This window comes from Hyperolius riggenbachi, chromosome 2 (genome assembly GCF_040937935.1).
Source record: "Hyperolius riggenbachi isolate aHypRig1 chromosome 2, aHypRig1.pri, whole genome shotgun sequence".
Lineage (NCBI taxonomy): Eukaryota > Metazoa > Chordata > Amphibia > Anura > Hyperoliidae > Hyperolius > Hyperolius riggenbachi.
The window spans coordinates 274,395,269-274,410,956 of NC_090647.1; the positions used below are offsets into that span (position 1 = coordinate 274,395,269).

The 15,688-nt window shown below is 42.4% G+C and overlaps 1 protein-coding gene across 3 annotated transcripts in view; it reads right to left on the minus strand.

The window, feature by feature from the left end:
* The window catches only part of LOC137546363 (aldehyde dehydrogenase family 3 member A2-like), a 104,617-nt gene that overhangs the window by 32,736 nt on the left and 56,193 nt on the right, over positions 1 to 15,688 (minus strand). For all 3 annotated transcript variants that reach the window (XM_068268718.1, XM_068268719.1, XM_068268717.1), the window contains exons 7-8: positions 13,591 to 13,732; positions 3,823 to 3,989 (exon numbers count right to left, since the gene is read on the minus strand). In XM_068268718.1, the coding sequence (XP_068124819.1) occupies positions 3,823 to 3,989; positions 13,591 to 13,732 (309 nt within the window). The remainder of the gene's footprint in view (positions 1 to 3,822; positions 3,990 to 13,590; positions 13,733 to 15,688) is intronic.

A 15,688-nucleotide genomic window follows, 5' to 3' on the forward strand; every position in this document is an offset into this window, starting at 1 on the left:
TCCATCCAGCAGTGTTGCTGCCCTTGTGCACACATATCTGCGTGCAGGCGGCTCCTTCCCTGCCTCTATTACAGGGGATTGATTGCTGTAGGAACCAGTGTTCCCGGACGAGATATTTGATTCATGAACCATGAAATGTAAAACAAAAGATCTTGCACTCCCTGGTATCTTCCAGGAGAGTGCTTAGCGCCACCTAGCGGCCAAAAAGTAAAATTAAAGTACAAATGGAAAAAAAAACACAATTCACATTAAATAAAAACTGATTTACTCCCCACCCTGCCTATTAACTAAAAACATAAAAGCACATGTTTAAAAAAAAAAATACAGTTTAAAAAATACCTAAATAGTTACTTTAGGGACTAAACTTTTTAAATATGTATGTTCTGAAGGTATATTACTATACATCTTATTACCTTGAGCCCATATGGGCTTGTAATTAGTGAAGGACGCAAAACTGAAAAAATGCACCTTTATTTCGAAATAAAATATTTGCGGCATACATTGTACTAGGGAAATATTTTAAACGTTGCAATAACCGGGACAAATGGGCAAATAAAATGTGTGGATTTTATCCACAGTAGAACGTTTTATTTTAAAACTATAATGGCTGAAAACTGAGAAATAATGATTTTTTTCATGTTTTTTCTTATTATTCCTGTTAAAATGCATTTAGAATAAAATAATTCTTAGCAAAATGTACCACCTAAAGAAAGCCTAATTGGTGGCAAAGAAACAAGGTATAGATCATTTACGTGTGATGAGTAGTGATAAAGTTATTGGTGAATGAATGGGAGGAGCGCTGACAGGGGAAAAGTGCCTTCGTCCTGAAGGTGAAAACACCTGCGGGCTGAAGTTGTTTAAATGCATATAAAATAAAATAATTCTTAGCAAAAAGTACCACCCAAAGAAATTGTGGTGAATAAAATAATATATAGATCATTTCGATGTAATAAGTAACAATAAAGTTACTTGCGAATGAATGGGCGGAGTGTGATGTGAAAATTGCTTTGGTTTTTAAGGGGAAAAAAACCTTTAGTTGGCAAGTGGTTAATTTCTGAACAGAAACAGGGGTGTTTTCACTATAAAAACAATTCTACACAGGTCCATATGCATCCCCTCTTGCACTCTCAGGGCCTAGAGGAACAAAGTTGGTGCAGAAAATAATAGAAAGTTATATATAGTGTCATCATCCAAAAGGCAGATAGTGAAAATACATTAACACAAAATACAGAATGGGACCACTCCAATCCCCACTGAACTCTGTTGCTCCTCTCATTCACCTCTCCTCTCCTCTCCCTGCTCTGATGCTGCACCTCTCTGTCAATCCCTCCATTGGCTGTGCCAAAAGATCCAGTTCAAACACCTAACCCTATCATATAATGATCTACATAAGCTATTCCCCTCCATACATTACTTTAATAATCTCCAGACACCATCCCACCCAGACCTTCACTCCTCCCATTAAACCCTCTTGTCATCTAGCATGCTCACCTACTCTCACTCCTGTTATCCAGAAACCTCTCATGAGGGTCACTTGTATTTTGGAGCTCTCTCCCACAGCCTGTCCATCATGCTCTGAGTCTAGTAGCAAAAAAGTTTCAGTATCGTGTATAGCTTGCATAATTTAACTATCAGTTAGCCATTAAAAGGTATTATTTTTTACAAAACGTTGTTTTTTCTACCTATATAATATGAGCTGAGTCTAGAAACCTTCAAAAACACAGCCTTACAATGGACCTCTTTAGACAAGCTTATACTTTATCATAGCCAGATTTTGAGGCCCATTGTCTCATCCACTAACCCCTTTGTCTCCTTCCCTAAGGTCTCTAGACCACTACCCTCTAAACCAGGCTTTCTCAACCAGGGTTCCCTGGAACCCCAGGGTTCCTTGAGCACTCTGCAGGGGTTCCTTGGCATTTTTCCCATCATGGGGGGAAGTATAATAGAGCACACTATAATAGATGTACTGTAACAAGAAGCACTAAATTGGGAGGTCAGGAGACAGTATAGTGAGTGGCAGTGTAAAGGGGGGTAGTGAAATAAACAGCCACACAGACTTTTACAGACCATGCCTCCTACAAAACAAATGCAGGGGTTCCTCGAGATCACAACATTGTTTGCAGGGGTTCCTTGAGATCAAAAAGTTCTTTTCAGGGTTCCTCCAGAGTAGAAAGGTTGCTCTAAACTGTGCACTTGCAAGGGCAGAGACCTCCCCCTAGTGTATTCTGCTTGTGTTGTACTTTATCAAATCAACATGAACCAGTAGAAGTAATGTTTCAGACCACAAACTATGTATTTATGTTACTTGTATTGCTGTGTGTTGAACTACGCAGGTATACATACTACCCACTATTGACCGTTTTATACTTTGTATAGTGCTATGGAAGATACTGACCAACCACAACACACAAACACGCATGCGCACGCACGCACGCACACACACACAATTTATCCCCAGCAAAAATGCAGTCTTAACTGTTGGATTAGATTGTAAACTCCCCTGAGTACTGTTACCGACATGACACAGCAGGGATTAGATTGTAAACTCCTCCAAGCACAGCTAGTGACATAGTGGAGTGGGCAGTGTGCAAAAGTAATCCCCTTAAACATCATTGCAGCACACAGTGCATAATGCATACCTTATGAAGTAAATCCCCTCTGTCTCCTCTCCTTCTGCACATGAAGCCCCTCACCGTCCATCACCAGGCACCCAACACTTTCACTTCTCTCCGTGGACCACTGTATCACCTCACCTGCACCCTGGGGATGATGTTTTCAATCCAGAGCCACGTGCTTGCTTTCAATCATGCTCCACTGTGTCAGCCAGGGCGGAGTTAGCCATTGGGGTTCATTGCAGATGAATTGCAGCCAGGCAACATGATGTGAGTTGCCTGGCTGTAGCTGCTGCTTATCACTGCCTGCACCATGATTGCTGCCTCACCACCTGGCCCGTGCAAAGTACCCCACCGCTGGGATGGATCTTAAATTGTCCTCCACTGCCACCACACAGCTCACACGTCCACCACCAACCAGTAAGGAGCGCCGGTCAAGCCACGCCCCCCGAGCCACGCTATTTGACGCCCAAACATCTCAGGGTGTCTATGAGCGCTGGGATTGGCTGCTAACCATTGTGTACACAATCCAGCCTTGCCAGCGCTCATGTGTGCATAGCGGCGGAGAGAGGGTGGGGAGCAGCTCCACGATCCATCCATCCATCAGCCTCCACCACGTGTGCATAGCGGCGGAGAGAGGGTGGGGAGCAGCTCCATGATCGATCCATCCATCATCTTCCACCACGTGTGAGACCCTTGCCTGTCCGGTCGCCTGCTAGCCAATGCCTATCTGGAAACTCCTAATAAAGGGCGGGCGGGCGGCCGGCCACGGATGGAACAGGTCTGGCTGCAGGCGCACTGAGCAGTCAAAGTGCATGTTTAGGGAGGATAGCAGAGTGTACCGGAGGAGTGCAAGCTTCAGCTGGTGGCCGGACGACCCACGTGCGGATTGCTAGTCATTTGTTTACTGTCTGCCTGCTTTATACACTTACTGTCTGCCCCTCAGCCGCCCCAAACAGGGCTGAAATTCTGGCGCCCTAGGCCATGGCCTATGAGGCCTAGCCAGAAATCCGGCCCTGTATTTACCTCAGATATCAGGACACTATATTACCTCAGATATCAGGACACTATATTAGCTCAGATATCAGGACACTATATTAGCTCAGATACCAGGACACTATATTAGCTCAGTACAGGAAGCTAGAATTTTGCAGTCATCCTGAGTTCCTGTTGTTCATCACACTTCTTTACATTGGACCCCTTTGCATACCTTTTTATCATTTGAAAATGCATACAATGCAAGTGGTTTCTCTTTCCCATTTATATACTGAATTGCTTCATCAACATTCTTCACAGTTATAATAGGAAGTACTGGTCCAAAGATCTCTTCTTGCATGACCCTCGAGTCTGGATTAACATCACTCAGGACAGTTGGAGCTGAGAAAACAAACATATATAAGAGATTTATTGGTCTGAGTATAAAAGTGTTAGATAAAAAGCACAAACGTGTATATAGAAACCGACCAATAACTTTGCCAAAGAGTATTAATTGGTGCAAAAGGATTCAATTTATTACAAAAAAATAGTATAATAAACATTTGGATGTCAATGTAGCAAAAACAAACCCCCACCCAAAAATTAAAAGCCATAAAAACCCATGCGAGCGAAGACTCCTATAATGCACAATGCTTCTACACTTAATTGTATAACATGCTCGTTCCGGAAAGTTCCAACACAAGATCCTATTATATCAGATAAACTAAATGCCAATGCGTTTATATTGTATGCTGATTCAGGACAGCCCAAACACAGGATGTTACCACACTGAATAGATGATCTGATCTGAATATAAAAGTGTATAGAATATGTTTTATTCTATACAGAGGCGCTTATCGTGACCTTGAGACTGTACTGTGTGTACTCCTCTCTGTTATTGCCTGAAGAAGCGGGAATATACCTGCGAAACGCGTTGCATTGTATATTGGAGTATATAAATAAACTTGTTTGAATAAAAATTGACAGTATCATGTCTGCTTCGGGGAGATGAGTTCACCACCACCTCCCGAGGAATTTTAAAGCTTTTAAATATATTTTATTCTTTTGGCGCCTCTGTTCTCCTTACAACAGAATTAAAAAAAACTCATGAATAATCACATATGATGTATTTAGACAGTTTCAGAGGGAGTAGAACAAACATCATTAGCCACTTCTCCACCACTAGTTATTTCCCCTTAAATACCAGAGCAATTTTCACACATCACGCTCCTCCCATTAATTCGACAATAACTTTAATGCAAATTATGATTGTGAAATGATCTATGCATCTTTTTGTTTTCGCCACAAGTTAGGCTTTCTTTGGGTGGAACTTTTTGCTAAGAATTATTTTATTCTAGCTGCATTTTAAAGGAAGTAATAAGAAAAAAATGACAAAAAAATTCATTTCTCAGTTTTCAGCCATTATAGTTTTAAAATAAAATGTGCTGAGATAGATATAACTGACATGTTTCATTTGCCTATTTGTCCTAGTTATTACACCATTTAAATTGTGCCCCTAGTACAATGTATCGCAAAAATATTTAGTTGGAAATAAAGGTGTCTTTTTTCTGTTTGCATTTCTTTATGCTAGATTAATAATTACGAGTCCTAATTTGCATAAATAATAGTGATATACCCTATTGACATACATATTAAAAAAAAAGAGTCCCAAAAAGGTAACTATTTATGTTTTTTTATGCTGTCACTTTTTTTTTACAATAATAACAGCAACTATAGTTATACAGACAGGAGGGGAAAATTAGGGGTTGAAATTGGGTATATTATTGTATTAACTTTTGTAGGTGTATATTTATTTTTTGGCCACTAGATGTCCTCATACAATACCGTGTGCTGAACGTGCATCACTACAGGAAGTAGTGAAGAGACATGAATCACAGAGGCATCTCAGTGATGCCAGAAGATGATTCACTGCTGGGACAGTAATCGGTTAGTACCGATCAGTAATCTGCTGCAGGAAGGGGGAAAAGGAGGCTCGTTGCAGTACGTGTATCTACGCCCCTGGTGCTGAAGTGTAGTCCACAGGGACTAGATACACGATACAGCAGCGGGAAACTGGTTAAAACATGTACAGGGATTCCATGGATGCCTTTTACTATTGTAATGCCGTCAGTCAGTGGGTGACCAGCACGTAACTGTTACCGCACAGGTCTTTTTCGTAAATTACTGAACTTCTACCGCACCTGAGTAAAATGGAAAATAAAATTCAGAAATTTCCCGACCATGGGGTTTTTTTACCGTCCAAAGCTTTGTGAATGCTGCCCATAGCATTGCAATAGCAAAAAAATCACAAGCGCTTAGAAAGAACTCTTGCAGTGTGAACCAGCCCTTATACAGGAAAGACGTAAACAGAGGTAAGAAACAACAACAACAAAAAAACTGTCCATACACTTTGAAGCCCACCTTCAAGCTCAAATCCTCCTGCATCCCTTTACCTTAAAGGGAACCTAAACTGAGAGGGATATAGATTTTTTCCTTTTAAACAATACCAGTTGCTTGGCAGCCCTGCTGATCTCTTTAGCCACAGTAGTGGCTGAATCACACACCTGAAACAAGCATGCAGCTAGTCCAGTCTGACTACAGTCAGAGCACCTGATTTGCATGCTTGTTCAGGGGCTGTGGCTGAAAGTATTAGTGACACAGGATCAGCAGGAGAGTCAGGCAACTGGTATTATTTTAAAAGAAAAAAAACATATCCTTCTCAGTTTAGATTCCCTTGAATGCTTACTTCAAGCTCTCAGTCCCCCAAGCCAAGTGGGGATTGAGGAAAAGGCAGGTGAATCATGCCTACATGAATCCTGCCTACAGCAATCCTACAACTTCTGTGTCATGGCAATATGTCCTCTTATAGGAATTAGTGAAAGGACAAATGGGTGGCTCACTCTCCCCTTAGCAAACAATCGCTAATGTCACCCGGCGGGGTGTTAAAGTCACATCATTTTTTTGGGTGGGAATTTGTGGATGAGGCTGTACAGACATGTCATTAGCAGGGCATGACAGAGGAGCAGAGTACAACTAGAAGCACTGAAGTCAGGCAGCATTTGGGCAAGATTATCTGGCATGCCTGATCTCTCACCGACTTGTCAGGACCACCGTACACACACAAATGATTCTCGATAGAGGCGGACTTTAGCAGCTGCCTCGGTGTAGTTTGATCTACAGAGTTGCGATCTCTGTGATGACAAATTAGCCCACCTCCAAAAGTCATCAGCTCTGTATGGTGTAATGAAGGAGAGTTGTTACCGCTCACATTATTATAACAGATTTGTTAGTTGGAGATAGCATATAGTATATCTGTAATGAAGAGAACACCTGGTATGTCTGCATTTGCTTAACTAAATACAGTTATACTCGACTAATAATGTTGGCCTATAAAATTCAGTAGCTGCAATCAATTAGCTGAAAACTGGATAATTAGCTAGCAGCTAGAAGCTTTGATTGGCAGAATTACTTCTGCTCCCTGGCTCAGTGAAGATTTTCATGTTAGGAGAACTGCATGCTCAACACAAGTGCCTACACATTAACGTTTTTCAGAAACCTGCAGTTCCTCAATCCACCAGCTGGTGGCACTGCTTCTCAATAGTGTCCTGTAATTATTTCCAGGGCTGTGGAGTCGGTCCAAAAATCCACCGACTCCGACTCCTCAGTTTAGGATTCCACCGACTCCGACTCCACGACTCCGACTCCTCTAATTTGCATATTACAATTTTGTTGATTAAAAGTATGTAACATGAAATTCGTCTCTTAACTGCCAACGTTTAGGAATTTTACAAGACAACTGAAGTGAGAAGGATATGTAGACTACTATATTTATTCCCATTAGACTAAAACTAGTCCTTGGTAAGAGTACTTGTAAAAGGTACAAACCGGAACAAAGAACACCTATCAGGCCCTAGGCAATGTAAGTGTGGGTACATGTAAGAATGATGTGCAGGTACTCTGCAGGGGAATGAGGAGATTGTAAACAGACAACACCTCTGTGTTCAATGTGCACAGCATTCTCAGTGGATTCCCTGCAGCTCTGTGGGGAGTGCATATGTAGAGTATAGTACTACTGTGTAACAAAGTTAACCTGAGACAGATGAAATTAAAGTTTTATACATACCTGGGGCTTCCTCCAGCCGCCTTCAGGATAATCAGTCCCTCGTTGTCCTCCTCCGCCACCTGGATCTTCTGCTATGAGTCCAGGTACTTGAGCCAGTCAGGCGTAGTGCGCATGCACACACTCCGCCGCCAGGAGCATACTATACCTGTGCAGCACTATTGCGCAGGTGCAGAATGTTCCTGGCTGTGGGAGCGGCATGCGGCCGGACAGTGCTGACTGGCTGAATTACCAGGACTCATAGCAGAAGATCCGGGTGGTGGAGGACAGCGAGGGACTGATTAGCCTGAAGGGGGCTGGAGGAAGCCCCAGGTATGTATAAAACTTTACTTTTCATCCGTCTCAGTTACCCTTTACTTTGTAGTCACCAAACCAAATTTTAACAACATATCAAATTATTTGATTTGATCAGCAAAGGGAGTGCATACATTTGCATAAATCAGCATCAATGCAGAATTATTTCCATCTCGTTGACCATCTCTATTAGTGACACAGCTACACATCAGGCTTTATTCTTACAGCATAGATGTTATTTAGTATATATAAGAGATTCCTGTGTACACATCATATATACAGTCACAATCAGATATGTATATCTGACCTTAAAAATACGGGGACTGCTTTATTGAAGCAGCACAAGTAACTCATTTTGATTGGTTTATTTCATTTTTGTGGACTAAGCACAGCTATTACTGTATATATACATAATTTTTAATGACTATTATCTGAGAAATAGAACATTTTATCATATTTTCTATTTTAATTACAGTTACAAATTCATTAGGAGTCGGAGTCGGTGCATTTTTTTCCCGACTCCGACTCCAACTCCAGGCACCCAAAATTGCCCGACTCCACGACTCCGACTCCACGACTCCGACTCCACAGCCCTGATTATTTCAAAGGCCAACAACAGATTTCTCATTGTATTTCCTTATGAATCAGGTTTATAGTCGGTTTATAGTCGGTTTATAGTCTAGTCAAGGCCTTGCAGCACATCCATGTAATAAAGGCGGCTGAAAAAAAAGGGCGTAGGCCATTTCCGCTAGTAGCATATCAGTAAAATTACAGATATTCCACTACTAATCCCAATCTAACCCTTAGCCCTCCCTCTACTTATGCCTAACCCTTAAAGCGGATCCGAGATGAAAAACTAACTATAACAAGTAACTTGTCTATATATCTTATCTAAAGTTTAGATAGTTTACACAGCAAATCTAGCTGCAAACAGCTTTATTAGTAAATGATTATTTCTTCCTGTGATACAATGACAGCAGCCATGTTGTTTGTAAACATTACACAGAGGCAGGCTTATCTGTATCTTGAGCACTAAGCCTGTGACAAAAACCTAATCCCCTGCCTCTGAAATCAATGGCTAGTAACACCTCCTCCTGCCTAGACTGAGCTCCCATGAGCCCTTGCTACTGCCAAGGCTCTCTGAAAACCTGTGGGCGTGGTTTATTTAGTTTATAGGGAATTATAGTATTAAAACAAAAACAAAAAAGTATTTGGCTTGAGGAATGCCCTATAAACAATAGGAAAGGAACACAATTATGCAATGAGTAAAAGTTCACCTCGGATCCACTTTAAAGAAACTCTGAAGCCTCTTAAAAATCCTTTTTTTTAATTAAACCATCCTGTTTAATACCTTAATCCTACCTAAACCGCCGTATCCCGCGCCTGTAAGCTATCTAAAACCCCCCTACTCGCCCTCCCTCTCCCCTGCAAAATCCACGACTTTCTTGGTCGTGGATTTTGCTGCCCGCATTAGCTTCCATGTGAGGCAGGGCTATGAGCCGCAGCCCTGCCTCACACGCGTCTGTCAGCGGCGAATCTCCGCCTCTCCCCCGCCCCTCTCAGCGATGGAAGACTGAGAGGGGCGGGGGAGAGGCGGAGATCCGCCGCTGACAGATGCGCGTGAGGCAGGGCTGCAGCTCATAGCCCTGCCTCACACGGAAGCGCTCTCCGGATCGCCCCCAGGGAGTTAGGGGGGTTTTAGGTAGCTTACAGCCACGGGAATGCGGCGGTTTAGGTGGGATTAAGGTATTAAACAGGATGGTTTAATAAAAAAAGGATTTTTAAGAGGCTTCAGAGTCTCTTTAAACCCTCCCCTGGTGGCACCTAACCCTTAAAACCCTCCCAGTGTTACCTACCCTCAAACCCTAGCCCCGCCCCCTCCTCCCAATAGTGCCTAAACCTTGAATCCCCCCCTCCCCCTACTGCAATGTGAGGAAATCAAATAGCAGGCATAGAGTCTTCCCGCTATGCAATGAATAGCATACCAATGGTACTGCCGTTCAGGAGGATGGTACTGTGACAATCCAGCCCCGCGATCCCATCGAGATCTGCTCCCGTTAGCGTACGCAGGAAGTACGGGCGCAGACGGACAACGAGACCGGTTGCTGGATCGTCAGAGGTAAGAAGAAAAGGGCGACAGAGCGTGCCAATCCCGTCTAATCTGCTCCCGTTAGCATACGCAGGAAGTACGGTGAACAGACTGACAATAAAGATTGGTCACGCTGCTGCCGACAATATGTAATGGGACAATCACTCACCAATCCCGTATTACTAGGCCACTGTTGCCATACAGGTCTCATGCACTAGAGACTGCTGGAGGCAAATTCACTGTGTGCGTAGTAAACGGTTAAGATTGGTTGGAGCTGCCCATACATGTACAATTTTGATTGTATATACAATCGGTAAACTAAAAATATCGATTTCGCGCTGGAAATCTGGTAAATACACTGCCACCACTGTCTGATTGGATGAATGGAGCAGACAGTCTCCAACTAGGGCGAAGAGACCCCAACGCTATCATAAGACGGTAGCCAGCCCAATCACGTTCAACACGCCCAAGTCACCGTTCGGGGAATAGTCACTTCCGACGGCTTAAAGACTGTGAGCAATGTGACGTTAAAGAAAGGTTACTGGGTCCCTATATGATGCAATCTCGAATTGTATTTACAATCGAGAAACGAAAGTTATCGATTTCGCACAGGAAATCTGGTACTAGCTAATCCTAGAAGGAAGAAACGGTTATTTACAACCTAGCTAGCAAATCAACAATTTATAAGCAAATCATAAAACAATGCGGTAGTATGACTGACTCTTCAGAGGGCAGATTCGTTATAGCAGCAATCAGATGACCAGAACAGGCACAAGACTGAACGATAAAATCGTTAGTTTATTTCTAAACTACATACACACAGCTTATTTTAGAACAGATTGATTGACAGAGAGAAGAGAGGAAAAGAGAACAGAATGTCTTAATATACAGTTCAAATACCGTTATTGGTAGTCCATGCGGCAATCGCAAGTCTTTGGCGAAAGTCCCAAAATGGCGGTTGCCATGCGGCCAACAGGCCTTTGTTAGGAAGTTCCAAGAGGGAGGGTTTGCCCGCGTCCTTGCGGGCTGCCAGGATGTTACTAGGCATCAGATTGAAGGTAAAGGACCCAGAGCTTTCTGGGCTCTGTCTGGTTATAGCCCCCACTCCAGCAAGGAGGGGTTAGGGGGCGTGGATCACACACCTCTTTGGGAATAGGAGATCTCTGCCCCTCTCATAGAGACAAAAATTTACCTGAATCATGATAAGGGTGCTCATCTGCAAACCGTACAAGTTAGGTTAAATCTAATAACATTTTTAGGTTTGTCAGAATTTATCAAGAACGTTGATACCAAACTTGGGGAATCAGACCCCTGGGGTATTAGAGGGTTATTTTAAAACAATCTTACGCTAGATCTGGCAGTCCGATTGGTCCGTAAACCTGTCAGAACCAGCGCCCTGTGGAATCCCATAACCTGTGCAGATTTCATGGGCAGGGAGATCTGCTATGTCAGGAATTATGAAGGAAATATGGAGAACATATGAATATTGGGATTCCTGAGGTCACCGCAGGTTTTCCTAAGGTCATTGAGAAAGCCAGCTGTAGTCTCTAAGTGGCTTCTGCAGGATGTTAGCAGGACCTCCTGTGGCTGCTCTTTTCATGTACGGAGCTGAGGAGCCACCAAGTCGGGGTTAGGCAGTGGAGGTGTGAGATTTCCCTCTTTCTGCCTGGTTGGGGGTCCCTGTGCTGGCAGAAAATCTTTTCAACAGGAGGCTAATTAGCTGACCATGAAAAGATTTCTCCAGCCCTTTGGTGAAGGGAAAAAAAAGTGTATTCAAACCAAAAACTGTATTAACCCCTGGCTCCCCTGATCTTCTTATAAACCAAGCCTTTCCCTCTGCTGTCACTTTTAATAGTGGCGACAGGGAATATTTTATAAGGCTCTAACTACTTTTTTAGGACGAATAAACGTTGAATCGTCACAGGTACCTTAATTTGCAGCCACGGCCATAGGATTCTTGCCTCTTCTTGTTTTTTTTTTTTCCATTGTCTCTACCAATTCACCTTGTTTTCCCTCCTGAGGGTATGCAGTGTGGTCCGGGAAGTTGGTGCGATTCATGGGGAGTTCAGAACCTGGAGTTTTTTTCCACATTGCCGCTGCCTGAGTCTGTTGTCTGTGCAGGTATAGGCCATGTGGAGTCCACTGCTGCTACCCAGGAGGTCAGAAAATACCACACCGATGGCAACACCTTTTGCCTCACTGGATGCAGGCTCCATCTATCCTTCGGCTGCTGCGATCAGCTGCAGCAGGGACACCTTTGGTTCAGCCCCTTCATGATGCCAGTCGCTAATCTGGGAGTAATGGCCGCCGCAGCTGGATGCTTCTGTGACAGGCAGATTATCTTGTCCAGCCCTGCCGAATGCTGCCCAGGAGTTGAACTGGAACACATTGGCCAGCACTGCGAGATGTCAGCAACTGGGATCCTCAGCAACATCAGTCATCACCGCCGGTTTCTTTCATGGAGAACTGGGTCATCACTGCTGAACCTTCGCCTCATTAGCGATAATAGATGATTGCCAAGTGCGACTGGTGGCGCCGTAGTATGGCAGCCTTGGCACTTGGTTTTCAGACATCCCCCCCCCCCCCCCTTACCCTGACCATCCAACTCCCCCTACTTCCAGAACCTATATGAGCCAAAACCATTTCTAAGCAACCCCCCCCCCCCCCCCCTCCCTTGTACTTGGCAAAAAAAAAATGATCCAGATATACAGTAAAAGGTGCTATTACCCAGGCTGTACATAAACCATATGTTTTTATGAAGTGACTACACGCCCCTTATAACAGTTATTAAAAGGTTGTGATATGTGGGTTCAGAGAGTGTGGGGCGGTGAGGTTCATCTCCCCTGGTTATAATTTGTGTATCTTTTATTTTTAGAATCAACAATATTTATGTACATAACCTATCAATATGTTATTGGTGCTTACAAAACTAATGTATGCTATGATTTGCCTATAAGTAAAGTTATGGATGGCAAAGGTGGCTTTGCCTGGGTCATCAAAATGTACACAATCCTTGTTTGGGGCAGGAAAAAAAAAACTGTGTGCAAAATTTTTTAATCAGGAATATGTACTTCTTCTCATGTGCCCTATCTCGCCATGTAGGAGGATGTGCGGTGGTGAAAAAACACTGACATTGAAGATATGTGGGTATACACGAGCATATACTAGCCCAGCATATCAGGTGCACTGACTTCCCTGGCTGTATGCTTAGCAGTCAACATCTTTATCTGAACAATACCACCTTCTATACTTCTCCCACTTCATCTCTCCTGGAATGAAAATTCAGATTACTACAAGTGCTCCCATGCTGGTAAACATATTAGGTATGTGTTTACTAGGGCCTTAGGCAAAATATTAAATCATGAGTCACGGCTCGTGGTGTAAAGAAACAAATGGCTTCTGCAGGATATTTTCTGTTACTATTGGCAGGCAGCTACCACATTATCACATTCAAAGAGTGCTTTATTTCATAATGAGCCAATTACTAATGAATAACTTACCAATATAACAGGCTCTCTCATCAGTCTCCCCTCCAATAACCACAATTTGTCCCTCTAGTAAGCCTAGAATGCGCTTGAAATGATTTTTGTTAACAATTCGTTCATAGTCAGGAGACAACTTGGGGTTTTCACCAAAATATTCCTGAAAACCAATAAAAAAAATCATTTTAATGTATTTTTCTTTTCTTGCGGTTTTTATAAAATTGGCAGATCATCATAAAAATCATATAAAAAAAAAAGATTAACTACTTATGGCTTCCGCGGCAGTATATCTACGTCCCGGAGGACTTCAGTTCCTTCCCAGGGGAGTAGATATTCATCTGCTGCCATTAACGCTCGCTGCGCATGCCTGTGCACGCTCCCACACGCATTCTCATCACCTCCCGTTAGTACACAGATCAGTGGATGGGAATACAGTTCACATTCACTGATCTAAGAGGCTGTGATCAATGATCACTGGCCTTAATGAGATGCTGTGGTCATTGACAAAATTAAAGTAAGAAAAAACACACATTACTTCATGTTAGCGCCAAATAGTAAAAATACTTCCTACATTCATCACATTTAATAAAAATACATAAAATACCCCACTAATTAACCCCTTACCTCCCCTTCCATAGTTACCAAAATAAAACACTTGTATTAAAAAAAGTGATATTTAAAACAACAAACAAACATAAATAGTTACCTTAGGGACTGAACTTTTTTAATATGTATGCCATGAGGGTATATTGCAGGTACTTTTGCAAATAAGAGCTTGTAATTAGTGACGGACGCAAAATGGAAAAAATACATCTTTATCTCCAAATAAAATACTGTCCCCATACATTGTACTAAGGACATATTTTAATCGTACTAAACGGGATAAATGGGCAAATAAAATGTGTGGGTTTTATCCGCAGCAAGTTTTATTTAAAAAATATAATGGCAGAAAAGTGGGAAATAATGATTTTTTTTTTCCATTTTAGATCGTTTTGTTTTGAAAAGTAGTGATAAAGTTATTGGCGAATGAATGGGAGGAGTGCAGAAAGGTGAAAATTGCCCTGGTCCATAGGGGGAAAAGCCCTCAATAGTGAAGTGGTTAAATATTACCATTAATACTATTTTATATAGTGCTGACATTTTCCATAGTACATTATGGAGTAGCTGTAGCAATTCACACCACTTGTGCTTCTGAAGGGGTCACAATCCAACATACCTAGAATAGTCAATATCTGATGTCCGTACCATAGTCTACAAGTCATTTACCCCACCAGTATTTTTTGGGATGGAGTACCTGGAGGAAGTACATGCAAACACATGGACAACATACAAACTCCAAGACTCTGCTACTGCATGGTAATTTTGCAACCCTCACTTGGTTCATACAGGACAATTATCATAAGAATGCATAAATTATATATAGAAGTTTTAAACTTAGTATGCACTTTGTGTAAGCAGATTAGAATTCTAGGTTCTCATTGGGGTAGACATTTAAATGTAGTTCCCTCTTTGTATATATTGTATAAGGGTTATAGGGTTAATTAATAATGTCACTTGAGTGAGAAGGTACTTTAGGCTTGGTGAATCAGTGGGAGGTGCACCTGAGGAAGGGCTCTGTCTGAAACTTGTTGTACATTTTCCGGATGTACTCCAATACAGCATTACTGCTACACTTGTTTAATAAAGATGTTCATTAAATGAAACTTCTTGTTTGAAAAATATGGAGGCAATATTGTTCACTCATTCTTCCAATCTCCTAACTTCAATCATTTCTAGCAGCACTAATCTGGAAACTCAAAACTTGACTAGAACATTTATTCTGGGCTGGTGCCTCAGGTAGTATGTATTGCAGCCACAAAATTAGAATAACAACTAGCATTTTCAAAAAGGAAAACCTCCCAGTTCTCTCAACATGTCTACTACAATGTGGAGATCTAACTGAACTAGGCTACATATTTGTCTGTAACAAGCCTCTAGATGCAAGGATTAAAAAGCGTGACCAAGCGTTCAGGAGGATGCAAAATGGCCGTCGCTTGACCCATTTAAATGCCCGCCACCCCATCTCCACTCCCACGGCAGCCATAGCTGTCAACACCCACAACATATGCTATGAGCG